Source organism: Neoarius graeffei, chromosome 15, assembly GCF_027579695.1.
Source record: "Neoarius graeffei isolate fNeoGra1 chromosome 15, fNeoGra1.pri, whole genome shotgun sequence".
NCBI lineage: Eukaryota > Metazoa > Chordata > Actinopteri > Siluriformes > Ariidae > Neoarius > Neoarius graeffei.
The window spans coordinates 28,134,202-28,148,665 of NC_083583.1; the positions used below are offsets into that span (position 1 = coordinate 28,134,202).

Below are 14,464 nucleotides of genomic sequence, written 5' to 3' on the forward strand. Positions count from 1 at the left end.
TATTTATTTATATTCTTAAACAATTTTTTTTGTTTCCAAACTATATTCAACGAAAGGATATGGCATGAATTTTCAGGCCCATATAAGGAATCTTAACTGAGGTTATTATATACAGTCCAAAAACATTCATTCACTTCGTTGTGAAACCGGTTTGATTATAATATTTACAAGTGGGCTCGTGGGTTGTTTTTTTTAAACCACGTTTAAAAAAAAAAAGGTTCACCAGTCATTTTCTTGCTGAATTGTTTAGCTCGACACTTGAAACTCTCTATAAAAGTGATTTGAATGCTTATGAGGAATGAACGTACTAATACATCCGGTAGTGGGCGTTTCCTTCTCACGCTTGCAGACTGCAAGTCCGCCAATTAGGAGCCAGTGGGCGTGGTTTAGTCTAAACTTCCGCTGTTTTAGGGAAAAAAAAAAACTTAATGGAATGCTGGAAGTTTCGACGATGAGTGTTTTTCTTCTCTTGTCACTTATGAATAATTTTACGAACATTATGGTTTTGTGAAATAAAATTTTTAGCGCAAGATATTGTTGCGGAAACGGCACATTAATAAAACAAACTCGATTAATTACACAGACTGAATAAAGACATCATTGTGGTGGTGTGTATTACATCACTGCGGATGACATTAAGGGGAATGAGTGACGTCATGTTGGGGGATGGAGAGTGACGAAAATAACAAACAGGCTGTTTCTGGGTGTGGGGGTTGAGAGCTGAAGGACGAGCTTCGACTTGTACTACGTTTATTTAACTTGTGTGTGTGTTTTTTTACGTCAACTTATTTCGTGCCTGTTGACGCTGTAAAAGAAGTTGGTCTGTAATTTCGGGTAACAGAGCTGTGAAGTCAGGGGACGGTAAGTTTTTCTTTCCCCCTCCGTAGAGTTAATAGCAATAGCAAACTAGCCAGCTATGCTAAGCATTATGTGAAAGAAAAATCGAGTCTCGGTTTAAAGTCCTCCAAGTGGTGATAATTTGACGGTAAGATCAACTAGCCATGAGCTGTTTTCATTCAACAGGAAAACAACTAGTCTAGTTAGTTAACTAATAGTTAGCTTGCTAGCTCGTTGTTTTCATATTACCAGTGTTTTATTACTTTTGCTAGCCTGTCCTAACTAATCAGGATGTTGTTGTAAACAAGGACAGACTTTGAAAAACAGCATCGTTTAGTCCGGCAAACGAGCTCGTTGAGACAGACGGGGGAGGAAAAAAAATTGTCCAGTATAATCAGCTTTCAAGCTCTTCCAGTGCATTTTAGACTTTTCACATTTTCACCTTGAATGATCTGGAATATATCCAAATTTGGCCATGAATGTGGGCAGGATTTCAGACAGAATGACTCAATAATGAAGACTTTGATCTGTACTTCCTATCTGTTATTGTTGTCGAATTTTAGCTCTTACAGAAGAGGAGGATTGAGACTCTCCCCCCCCCATTTTGAAGTTAGATTAATTACCAGTTGAATAGCATTACCACATTTCAGTTGTCACGAAGCGAGAGTATTGTGCCTGCATACTTGGTCAATAAACATGATTCTGATCAGGAACTGAAATGAGCTCAACAGTTTATTCTAACTTGTAGAAAAATAACTTTTTGGAAAAAAAATTAAGCCTCCCCTTTGAAATGAGTTGTACAAAATATTGCTGTTTTGTTTTATTTTTCTATAACAGTTCTGCAACAAACATGAAAGTAACAGCTAATTTCAGTTCCTGATCAGAATTATTGGACATTTGCAGACAAACTGTGCAAATCACTTGTATCTATTGGAACACTGTTTTTCCTGCACTAAACACACCCAGTACAATCATCCAGTGAGTAAGGAAACCAGTAAAATGTGAAGACTATTGGAGCATAGGATTGGGATTGGACAGCACTGTCAGAACATTAGAACCTGCAAAGGACATACGATATTTAGGATTAAATGCAAGAATCGTTTCAGCTGTCTCCTGAGAATTTACACAGTGGTATTAGTTAATCATCCTACTGCCCAGCCATCAAAGTATCTATCCATTCATCCTTCTATCTGCCCATCTGATGCTCCACCTGACCACCTACAGCTGATCATCTGTCCATCTCTCCACCTATTTGAGCATCTGACCACCTACTCAACCATCCATCCATCCGATTGCCTAGCAATCTGTCCATTTATCCATCAGACAATCCAAAACAGCAGTCTAACAAATACCAGTATGTGTTGTTTTTTTTTTTGTTACTGTAGCATGTGAGCACTCATTACGCAGGGTTCCTCCTGGGTTCTGAAAAGTATTCTCCACTTTTTTTCCCTTGAAAAATAAAGGCAAATAAGTATTTCACTTTCTTAGTCTGTATTTTTTTCTTAGTTACTGACTTATCAAAATGGACTTAATACAGGTTTATACCAACCAAACTGGCATACTATAAATATTTGTACAGATTCAGCTAGGCTTCATAGTCTATATAATAAGCAGCTTGCTTTGTTTCTTAAGCTAACGTTGCCATTTCTTGATGGATTTTCACCAAATTGGGCAAGTAGGTCCAGGGATGACCTGTAATTTTGCAGATATAAGCAAAATTCATGTACAGGCCCAAGGGAGGTCCCTGGGGGGGGCACAACATCCACCTACCCCCTCTCTCAATGCTCTTCATGTTACATTTATCAACACAAACTCTCAACAGATCTTCACTAAGCTTGGCACAGGAGATGGCTACAATTTGGCAGCACTCAGAAATTCCATATTTGGGTCCCTGGGTGGTGGATGTTTGGATTTTGGTTTGTCTTGGGTTAACATCACCATTTCTCAACAGATGGTCACCAAATTTGACAAGGAAGTCTGGGGGCAACCCAGAATTTTGCAAAAAGTAAAAACCGTCCCTATTCGGGCCTAGGGGTGGATTTTTGGGTGTTTGTTTCTCTTGGGTTAATTTGAGTTAACGTTGCCATTTTCTCGATGGATTTTCACCAAATTTGGCAAGCAGGTCCACACTAGAACCTGGGCAATGCCTGGGTAAACTGCTAGTTACATATAAAACTTGAGCTCTACTCCAGCCTCTAATAAGACCTGATTTTACCATCAAGCTAAAATAAACCTCTTTTAGTTTGAGCTTATTTCAGGTTATTTTAACATGGAATTATTCAAGCGGTATTAGGACTCGTTTTAGCCTTTACTTCAACACAAAACTTGATTTACAGTTGAACAGAATCGAGAAGCGTCTGGGAACAACCAGCAGTGAAGGAATCCGAATTTCCCTTCGATTTCCGACCCGAATGCAGAACGACCCTGCGTTTTACATCACTGTTCCTCAGCACAGAGGCATTTCTCTTCTGACTGCTGAACACACCAAAGGCTCAGTCCGCTTTTCTTTGGACTTGTGTTTTTCAAAGGAGATTGGTATCGATACGTTGACGAGGTTATACTTAACTTTACAAGGTAATATCACCACCCACACACAAAGATTATGGCATCTTTATTTGTGACTTTTGCATTTAAAATTTGTCCTTCAGATTCTCATTATTATTATTATTAAGATAAACGCAATGTCTCAAAACCGATGCATGTGTCAATTGACTTAATATCACTCGAAAAATTTAATAATCAATTTCATAAAAATATATTTCTTACTCGTATCTCTCCTTTAGGACCACCAAGATATAGATACAAGCTAAAATATATTATTACAACATTCAAAATGCCAGATGATATCCAAGTTAGTTGTTTTCTATGATTTTAATAAAGTAACCCCTGTATTACTGACACTGTCTGATGCACTCGAGGACAGTCGGGGCTCTGAACCTGTCTCCTTCGTGCCTGTTTTGGCCCTTAAATCATCTTCACTGCTTGAAGAAACTCGTTCGAAACACCGTTCAGACTGCGCCATTGCTTGATTCCGGCAGAGATAATCACCCACCACCACGCCAGGCCGATTAAGACCACTGGGCTCTATATAAAACCTGGAGAGCTCATAGCCCATTCCCTACTGTAGAGACAGGGAAGCCGTCTGGCCGCCATCTTACCACTCCTATCCCATGGATTTGGTTTGTTCTTCAACCGTGCTATCCGATCAATTTTGCCCCAAGAAAAGTGTCTTCTGACTCTTTCTCTCCTCCTTTCATTACCTCCTCTTATTTTCTCAACTTTACCCCCGTTCCTTATATATCTTTATAGCACTGCCATTTACTGTTTGTTTTTTTTCCTTTCCAGTTCAGTCTGTTTTTTTTAAACTCCTGTCATTATTTTTACAGAGATTATTTCAGTTTTTCCTCTATATAGTGTACCGTCATATATTTATTTTTCTTTATATATAATAAACACTCTCAGGTGAAAATGTCCGTCCACAACCTTTTGACCTGACGATTTGTACAGTTCAATACCGCACATGTGGACATTTTTTGTGGCTACTGCCTCATATAGAGGCTGTAGCCATTGTGTGGTAAGAGTGAGTGCATACAGGTGTTCCTATTAAAATGACCAGCAAGTGTATACAATTTGGGTCACCATTCGAAATAAATGGACTAGACTAAAGAAATCGCTTTCGGACATGTTTATGCTTATTATCGAGGGAAAGTGCGTTCCTATTTTAAAACATGCTCCAGGTTGTCCCCTTTTTCTCACCTTCTTCGGCCAGTGGTCCCATGTGTGATGGAGACGTCACGCACTTCCGAGTTGTTACAGGAAGTTGTCGAAAAGTGTATAGAGACCATTGAGCTCTAGCGCCGGGCCTTTTCTGGGAAATAAGAGTTTGGGTCATGGTGACAGTGTGTGTGTGTCAGCCTCGGTTCGGAGGTTTTAATTTTGAATACTAAGAGGCAAGAGTAGAATAATATAAAGTACAGACACTTGGTATATTTTATTTGTGTGGTTTTTAAATTGTTCATTTTTGGATTACGCTTCATTTTTTGTGGCTACTGCTTCTCATCTCGTCTCTAGCCGCTTTATCCTGTTCTACAGGGTTGCAGGCGAGCTGGAGCCTATCCCAGCTGACTACGTGCGAAAGGCGGGGTACACCCTGGACAAGTCGCCAGGTCATCACAGGGCTGACACATAGACACAGACAACCATTCACACTCACATTCACACCTACGGTCAATTTAGAGTCACCAGTTAACCTAACCTGCATGTCTTTGGACTGTGGGGGAAACCGGAGCACCTGGAGGAAACCCACGCGGACACGGGGAGAACATGCAAACTCCACGCAGAAAGCCCTCGCCGGCCACGGGGCTCGAACCCGGACCTTCTTGCTGTGAGGCGACAGCGCTAACCACTACACCACCGTGCCGCCGTATAGGATACCTTTACCCTATACGGGTACCATAGGGTACCTTTTTTTCTAATTTTTCTCACCAACTACATAAATAATTTGTCCAATTTTGTGTAGCTTCCGGTGGTTTAAATGGCAGTTCCGCCCCGCGATGGGAGTGGTAAAATGGCGGCCAGTTTAGGCCATGAGCTCTCCAGATTTTCTCTCCAGCTCAGTGATTAGGACGCGCTGTGATTGGTCAAAATCTCGGTATGTGTAGTCGATTTTTATTGGTCGCAATTCACTGCGGTCAGGTTTCAGTAAACTGAGGGATTTATGGAGAGATTTCTATCAAAGATGACTTATGATGATGATGACGACTGCATTCGTGACTATGACGACTGCTAGTAATTTTCTCTTCGTCACTAATGGGTTCTAATGAGCGCCAGCAGGAACCCTGCTCGTTTCATGTCCTGCACATGGTCATCCGTTCCTGACCCTGAGGTCCAAGAACGTGAGCATGAGAGTGCCAAGACATGGGTTTCACTAAGCCAGTCACAGGACTGCCCATGTGAGGGTTTGTAGATGACCTGACTAACCTCCATACAGTAATGAGGCATATGGCCAGACTATTGGTTGTATGAAGGGCTTTGAAGCTTACTGGATATCTGAGGTTTAAATATTTTTAATATTTTAGTGATTAAGTTTTTGACCAACAGGGACACAGTTCCATTAGGATTGTTTTACAATCAGGGTACAAAGTTTGTGTCACAGGGGTCCAAAATTCAAGTTAAAAAAAAACCTATCAAATCTGCACTTTTGGAAATTAATACACATATGAACATAGGCATGTGTAATAGTTTGTATTATAACAAGATTAAGTGTAGCTTTAAGCAGGGCTGGGAGAAACAAATGAAGTGATTCTCAGAGAGGACATTTTTTTTTTTTAACAATTCAGAATCCACTACTTCCATAGTGCTTTTAAATATAAGGCTGTAAGCTTTGTGTTAGTTGTGTCTAATATTTATGTCCCAATATCTTGACCACATTTTAGGATGAAAATAATCATTTTAGATATGTTATTTTATATTGAGAAATTAGCTGTCTCGGAGAGGACTTTTTTTTTGACACAATTGCATACTAATTTGATCAAAATAGTCTGAAAACTTACTGGCATTCAACATTAAAACTTAACTATGTTTCCAATGATATGGAACCAAATATGTGTTTTATGGTATAAAGAATGATGTAAGTGCATCCCTTTTGGAGCTACCTGTGGTCAAAAAAGCACGTTTTCTAAATGACATGAGTAATTTTGCTAAATATGACATATTGCCATACATTCACCAAAAATAACGTTATCACCAAATTTTTTTTTGCATGGTAAATAGAGCTATCACAGGGCTACAATAAACAACCAAGTTTTAGTCAAGCCTTTTGATATTGAAGATAATAAGTGTTAAATGTGATTTTTAGCTTGCGTACCCTGATTGTAAAACAACCCATTAGCCATCAGTGTGGCTGGTGTTAAGTCTCTAGTTTGGCTTCACTGACCAGACTCTCTTTCATGTTGAGGTTATATGGATGAGCTTTTGGCTGTCCTTAACCCCCAAGGTATGTAGATGTAGGTATATTTCTTGTTTCTAAAGACGACTACTTTTTTAACACAATGCTGCATCATACTTTGCAAGAAATTCTTAGCTTTATCTGTTGGACATGTTTTTACATTTTCTAACACTTGAACCATTTCTGTTCCAAACAATATGGACTTGAGACTAGACGTTGTTTTCTACCAGCAGTCCAGTTCTGATATGAGCTCATTATTGTTAATACATCACCGTATAACTAGTGTGTTCCCGTATCTCAAGTGGAACACATGCCTTTGTGCTGTAGCCATATCTTGCTGACTTTACAAGCAGCCCTGTCAGTGTTTGTTGTAATGTCTCAGGTACGTTAGCACTTGGAGTGTGCATATGACTTCTAAACACGTATCTTTGTGCTTTTGGTATTGATGTGTTAACTGGGAAGACATTCACTAGAGCCACAATTCTAAATAATGGGCCAAAAGAGCAGTTTTGCATCGTTAGTTGTAGTCTTACTGCTGAAACACTTCCAACAGTCATGAAAAGCTTCTTGTGAAGAGCCTTGTGAATTCATTCTTTCAGCATGGGAATAAAAACACACAATATGCTTGCTGTTTCAAGCGGTGAAAGTGTTTGCGCTTTCCAGTTCAGCTTTAATTCCCAAACCACACTGAAGCTGGCTCGGAGAAAATGGCTCTTTAAGCAGCCTGTCACTTTTTCTCAATTACAAATTGTAGTGTTTCATCATTAAGAGTTCTAGGCTATGGAGCACTTGCATGTGACGTCGCAGCCGATCCAGATTGTGACAGATGCCATCGTGTCGGTCAAACGCCATATTCTGCCTTCTACTTCTACTTCTGGTTCTACTTCTGCTTTTACTTCTACCTTTTCTTCTGGAAAACCCTACTATATACAATTCTACTACAACGGCTGCGGCTACAAGCTCTCCCTACCTGTGCACGTTTTTTATGTTTTTTGTGTGTATTTTTGCGTGTTGTTCGTCTGTACCGGACTTCAATATCCACTACAACCGTATGGACTTACTGGACATTGGTTTCCAGCAGAAAATGACGGTTTGTAGCGATTTCCATCGCATGCACAACATTCCGGACGAGAAAAAAAAAAACATTCCGGACGAGATAGCGAGACCAGCGGGGTCTCCGTGGATTGTTATTGGAAGCAAAGCGAAGGAGGCAGCGCCGGGAGCCGAAGCAAAAGCGAGGCTACAGGCAGAGCCGGCCTGTTGACTAAGCTCAGAAAACAGCCACTCAAATCTCCACTGCCAAGCCTCTACCTCTCCAACGCCAGATCCATATAAACAAGACGGACGATTTGGAATTACCTTATTCTATTCTATAATCGGCTGGTCAGTGCTATACTCAATACTTAAGTGACTTACCCATCCAATGAGGATTATTTTCTTGTTTACAAGATGCCACATCTGAGTCGCTGACAAATCCTGAATTTCTGTAGAGATAACTGTCCAGAGATTTATAAGCACGCAGTGCTTCACCACTGAACAGCGAGGGAAAGTTAATGAGGTAATCATACACGTCCAGGTATTCTGCTGGCAGTTCAAAATCCGGTCGTGAAAACTCCGTCCGGTAAGCCATAAGGGTCACAAATCTGTAGATCGTTTATTTTAGACATATATCTAGTTATCTGGTCATTAGAAAAATGAGCCGTGTAGTCCGTCGGTTGAAATTGATCCATTCTGTACACGAGTGCAGCAGTATTCAGCGGTGTTTTTGACCGACAAGATGGGGGTTGTGTACTTTCCGGTCACGTGACTGCAAGATCTCTATAGGCTCTGCTGTGCTTTGTGTTAATGATATTGCACTGATACAGCCTTTGGGCCCTAATTATCTCAAAGGACCATGCGGGTATATGCTACTGCTGATAATAATGAAGGGAAAGCATTTCCTAATTCCCCTTCATTCCGTAGTTTTAGATTGAAATCCATATATAAAGAAGCATAATCCAAAAATGAAGAATTTTAAAAATCACAGCAGTAAAATATATCAAGTGTCTGTACTTTTTTTTTTTTTTAATATTCTTCTATTCTTACCTCTTATAGTTTTCGAAACTGAAACCTCCGAACAGAGGCTGACGTACACACGCTGTCTCCATAACCCAAACTCTTATTTCCCAGAAAAGGCCCGGCGCTAGAGCTCAGTAGTCTCGATACTCTTTTCAATAACTTCCTGTAACAACTCGGAAGTGCGTGACATCTCTATCACACATGGCCAAAGAAGGCGAGGAAAGGGTGACAACCTGGAGTATATTTTAAAATAAGAACGCACTTTCCCTCAGTAATAAGCATAAACATGTCTGAAAGCAATTTCCGTAGTCTAGTCCATTTATTTCAAATGGTGAACCGAATTGCATACACTCGCTGGTCATTTTAATAGGAATACCTGTATGCATACTGTATGCGCAGTGTGCTCTTATTACTGTACACTCATTCTTACAACACGATGACACAGTGGCTCCTGCTTCTATGAGATAGTAACTACAATTAAAAACTGTGCGAAAAGTATACTGTCTGCAGTAATCATTTCAAGGTGAGTGTGCGAGAGCAAGTGTGCGAAATTATATGATCGAGTGCATAATGCTTTTTGCCAACTGTGGTGTTCAACCTCCGAATGCAGCTGCTGCTTCATTCCTGCGTTTCTCATAATCGCACCAAAAAGCACATTTGATTGGATTTACTCGACACATGGTCCACATTTCTACAAATCCAATAGCGCTGCAGGTGGGACATAGAGACGGACTACAGAAGTGTCGGTTGGACTAAATATGTAATCCACATTTCAAGCATTCCAGTAATGTTGTGGGTGGGATTTTGGGTTTGACTATAGAAGTGTGGGTTTTTTTTTTTTTTAAATCATGGCTGTCAGATATATGCATACATAAAACAAAAACACTTCTTAGCAAGGAAACAAGTTTAATAGCAGATTCCTATAATCGGAAAAATGCTGAATATCGGCTCCGATTATCAGTTGTGCCAGTACTCTGTTGATCCCTATTCTGTACTAATCTGTCTAACAGAACTGGGAAACGTGGCCAAAAATGTTGTCAGGATAAATTTATACATCAACTTGTCTTGATATTGTAGCAGTCAGCTGTAATCTCCTGTTTCACCAAAACCGTATATTATTTGGGTCCAGTTAGCACATTTCTTGTCTCGTTATGTTTGATTATGGCGGTGTGGTGATGCATCAGGTAATGTTGCCACCTCCCAGCTCGAGGGTCCCTGGTGTAATCCTGAGCTCAGGTTGTTGTCTGTATTGAGTTTCTGTGCATGTTCTATCTTTGTCTGGCATCCCATCCAGGGTGAATAACTGCCTTGCGCCTAGTGATCCTGTGGTTAGGCTCTGGATCCAACACGACGTGAAGCAACAAATAATGTTCATCATGATTCTACCACCACTATGCTTCACTGGTGGAATGGTGTTAACCATTTTTGGAGTTCCATAAAATCTAGAGCTTTGTATCCAGGCCAGAAAGTTTTTCCAACATGTTTGCCAAGTCTTCATCATGCCTTTTGACAAACTCCAAATAGGCTTTCAGATGGTTTGCCACTTAAGAAATATCTCACGAGCAAGAGTGTTATTCTATCTAATCACAGCCGGTGGTCTCGTCCTTATGGCCATACCACAGCCGGAACTAACTTTTTGTATAATATTCCATCAAGCCCGGGTCTGTGGAACGTCAGGATATGATTGTCCTGTGAACAGCTTCTCCAGTTTGAGCTGTGGACTTTTGGTAAATGAGCTTGGATATACCAGTATCAATACATTCCTTATTTAATTCCTTATTCATGCTATAATCTGTATGCTGTGTTCTGGAAATGACTTTTTTTTTTTTTTTTTTTTATCTGCCACGATTGCTTTTTAATTTTAATTTAGTAATTTCATTAAAGGATCCACAGCACTTTCTGTTCTCCAGAGGTAACTTTTTACTGGCAGCCATTGCTAGTACAGACACAAATGAACCATGAGTTAGCATTTACTTTTAATTTGTCAGTGTCTTTTTATGATGACAGATGTTTTCAGACTTGAATAGGTAGGCATGCTTGACAGCGATATTTCTTTTTTTTTTTTTTTTTAACTGGTGTTATTTGGCCAGTACTAAAGTTCATTGCTAGGGAAAGTAAACTGTGGACTGTTGATCTACTTTAGGTTACTTTCGGAGATCAGATAAGGGTTAGTAATTTAACATGATCCAAACAGAATAGTACAACTTGAACTCTCAAATCTGTTTTGTTATCGTTAAAAAGAATAAGTCTGTCTGTCTGATGTATCAGACTTGATTTAGTTTTATTTCATGTTCACTTCTGGTGAATAGAGGAGTCTGTCCCTGTGTCCGAAATCATTCACTCGTTCACGACTCCCTGCTCACTATGTAGGGAATTACTGTATAGAGGACTATATAGTGAGCTCATGAAAAACCACTTTCGGACACTACTTTGTCACGCCTTTATTTATGTCGTTACTGTCGCGCAATTAAAACGTGCCAGATTGCTAGCCGTGCTTTCTGCCATAATGACGTAATGTTTAGGACATTTTAAAAACAGTTAAGCAAAATTCAAAAATACTCAGCATATTATCAAAAGTCAAACGGAAATTAACTTTACATTTATACATAATATTCTCTCATTGCTGCACTGGTTGCTTCTCTGTCATCTGCCTTAATTTTTTTTTTTTTTTCCTTCAACGCAACCGCAATGCATGATGGTATATATTGCTTGGTTAGTGACCATCGGTTGTACACTACTTTTCACGATGCATTGTGGGACACTTTGAGTGCACTATACAGTATGGGGTGTAATAATTCTCACTATACATTCGGAAAGCACTACAAAATGATGACCTCACTATATAGTCCGCGAGTAGGGAGTGATTTCAGACACAGGGAATATTTTTGTTAATTTATAATTAATTTCAACAGCGAGTTAGTGGAATTCCATTGCCTGTTTCACAACAACTTTATAAAACTAACTGGTCTATTGTTCTGTCTATTTTTGGTCCTTCAGGAGTGCCATGGCTCAGGAGACAAATCAGACCCAGGTGCCCCTACTGTGCTCCACTGGTTGTGGTTTCTATGGAAACGCACGCACCAATGGCATGTGTTCCATCTGCTACAAAGATTTCCTGCAGAGGCAAAACGCCAACGGCAGGGTCACGGAGACAGGTGAGATCCGTGCGGTGGTGCCAAGCCACTGCAGAAATGCTGGCCTGAATTTATACAATGCACTGATTCAAAACGGTGTTTACTGGCACATGTTGGACAGCAGTGATTTCTGACCATCTCAGTAATGAAGTCTGTATTATTGACCAGCTCAACAATACAGTCTGGGCTTTAAAAAAATGTCATGTGTACCGTCATGATGGGGTACACCCTCCTTCAATTCTATGCTTTTATTTATCAGAGCCTAAATAAAAATTGTGTGTTCTTCACCAGCTTCTATATACAAATAGATGATGGGTGACAACAAACACATGCTTTCGATATGCCACAACATGGTTTCAGTCTGTGCTCCCCCCCCCCCCCCCCATGTAAACCAGGTGAAGGGGGGGAAATAAATACACCCTGTAATTCAATAATATGAAGAACCACCTTCAGTAACAGTCACTCGAAGTGAAAGTTTTCTGTCCGAGTTTATCAGTTTCTTGCATCTTGCTGTAACGATGCTGCTGGAATTTTAATTTCCCTGAGGGAACCCTCCCAAAGGGATCAGTGAAGATCCATCCAGAGAAATTTTGTTCTCTTCTTTACAACATTGCTTCAGCTCAAGTTTGAGGGCAGTCATTTATGCACAGCTTGCTTAAGATCCTGCCACGGCATCTCAATGGGATTGAGATCTGTCCTTTGACTTGGCCATTCCAACACCCTTTCCACCCCCCCACCCCCACCCCAAACATTCAGATGTTGATTTGCTGGTGTACTTGATATCATAATCGTGTTGTAATTGGGCTCAGTTTAAAGGTCATAGGCAACGGTCAGAGGTGAAACGTAGGATATCAACTTTACTGTCTAGAAGAACGACCCAAAAAGCGAATTCAATCTTCCTAGTGTCTAATTTGCACCCTAAAATTGAATAAAACAGTTAAAATATACTGTAGTTTCCGAAGGTTTGTTTACATCTCACTTAAGCGCACTTTCACCGCCAGGGGACTGTCGTTGTGACGTCATTTAAGCCAAACAGACCGGGAGCAGCTCTGTGTTTACTTGTGAACCGAGTACACATGTACGGACTTTGGTCGTGAGAGGTTGTGTAAAATGTCTGAAAGCGATAGCGATTTTGAAGTAAGAACTCTCCAAATTGAATATCAAGAGGTGAATCCATATATGTATGAACCTGTGGCCGTTGCGAAGCAATCGGTGAATGTGACTCACTGGTTTGACCGTGCGGCCTCGGAATCGGGCAGCGACTCTGCCGACTCTGATCGCGGTGACCCTGGACCTCAACGAGACTCGTGCCCAAACGATTTATCCTGGTAGTTATGATAAATTCTTACTTTCATCGTAATATTAAATAAGAGCCCTTTTGAAGAATAATTAAACCGCCCTCCCTTGTGGATATAGGGAATGATTACTTGACTGTGCGCCGGTAGGCCACATTAGCCTGCCATCCGTGGCATTATACTATTTATAGCCTACTCTAAGCGAGGAAATATCCCTTTGTCTCATTTCCACAATGATTGTACAGGATCCCTCAGGATTACTGACTTGTCAATTGCAAGCAAAAGTAAAAATGTTTACCTCCAATCTTCTCCTTTTTGTTTGAGGGTTGCTGCGCCGTTTCTTCTTTGACTGCTTGATTTTGTTTCACGTGCGCAATCCACACTCTCCGCCTCATCTCCTCTTTCAGAAAAAGCCAACCCACTTGCTCCGCCACTTCTCCTTTTTCGGAAAAAGCCAATCCTCTCGCTCCGCCTCTTCTCCTTTTCCGGAAAAAGCCAATGCCCGCACTCCGCCACTTCTCCTCTCTTGGAAAAAGGTAAAAACTTCTTCCTGAACCGGTCCTGTTGTTACAGTTCACTGCACAACAATAAGGCATGGTTTTTCTTTGGAAATTCCCGAACGCACATCTGTACTCAAGCCGAACGGCAATGCAAGTAAACGGAAGTGGACTCAACTCAAGCGGTTTGTCTTGAATGACGTCACGCGCCAAGTGGTCACGAAAATCGCCAAACAGAAATTTGCCGCGATCCGCACTAACTTATTTTAATTATTACTTAACAATACTCCTTGGGACCAGAAGAAAATTACAGAGGGTTTTTTTAACATAAGTTTCAAATGTGCATAAATTGAAAACCATTGCCTATGACCTTTAAGCTGCTGGACAGATGGCCTCACATTTGTGTGATGAATATTCTGCTATAAAGTGGAGTTCATTATTGTCTCAATGACTGCAAGTTTCCGATTTCCTGTGGCTGCAAAACAAGCCCGAATCATCAGCCCTCTGCCACCATGCATGACAATTGGTATGAGGTGTTTGTGGTTATATGCCCTGTTTGGTTTTGCTAAACATGATTGAGGATGTACAGTATATGTTCAGTGGCTGATGGTGTTATTCTTGGTTCCACAAAAGTGAAAGTGAAGAAAGGGTGAACAAACCCCCCCCCCCCCCCCCCCCCAACACTTCCCTTATAGG

General features: G+C 40.6%; 1 protein-coding gene across 2 annotated transcripts in view; it reads left to right on the top strand.

Moving 5' to 3' along the window:
- Positions 1-14,464, top strand: part of zfand6 (zinc finger, AN1-type domain 6) — a 32,898-nt gene that overhangs the window by 1,103 nt on the left and 17,331 nt on the right. The window contains exons 1-2 of one of the 2 annotated variants that reach the window (XM_060941105.1): positions 321-861; positions 11,840-11,997. In XM_060941105.1, coding sequence (XP_060797088.1) covers positions 11,847-11,997 — 151 coding nt within the window. In that variant the 5' untranslated portion in view covers positions 321-861; positions 11,840-11,846. Of the gene's footprint in view, positions 1-320; positions 862-11,839; positions 11,998-14,464 lie in introns of those variants that run through there. The other variant, XM_060941106.1, reaches the window with a different exon arrangement.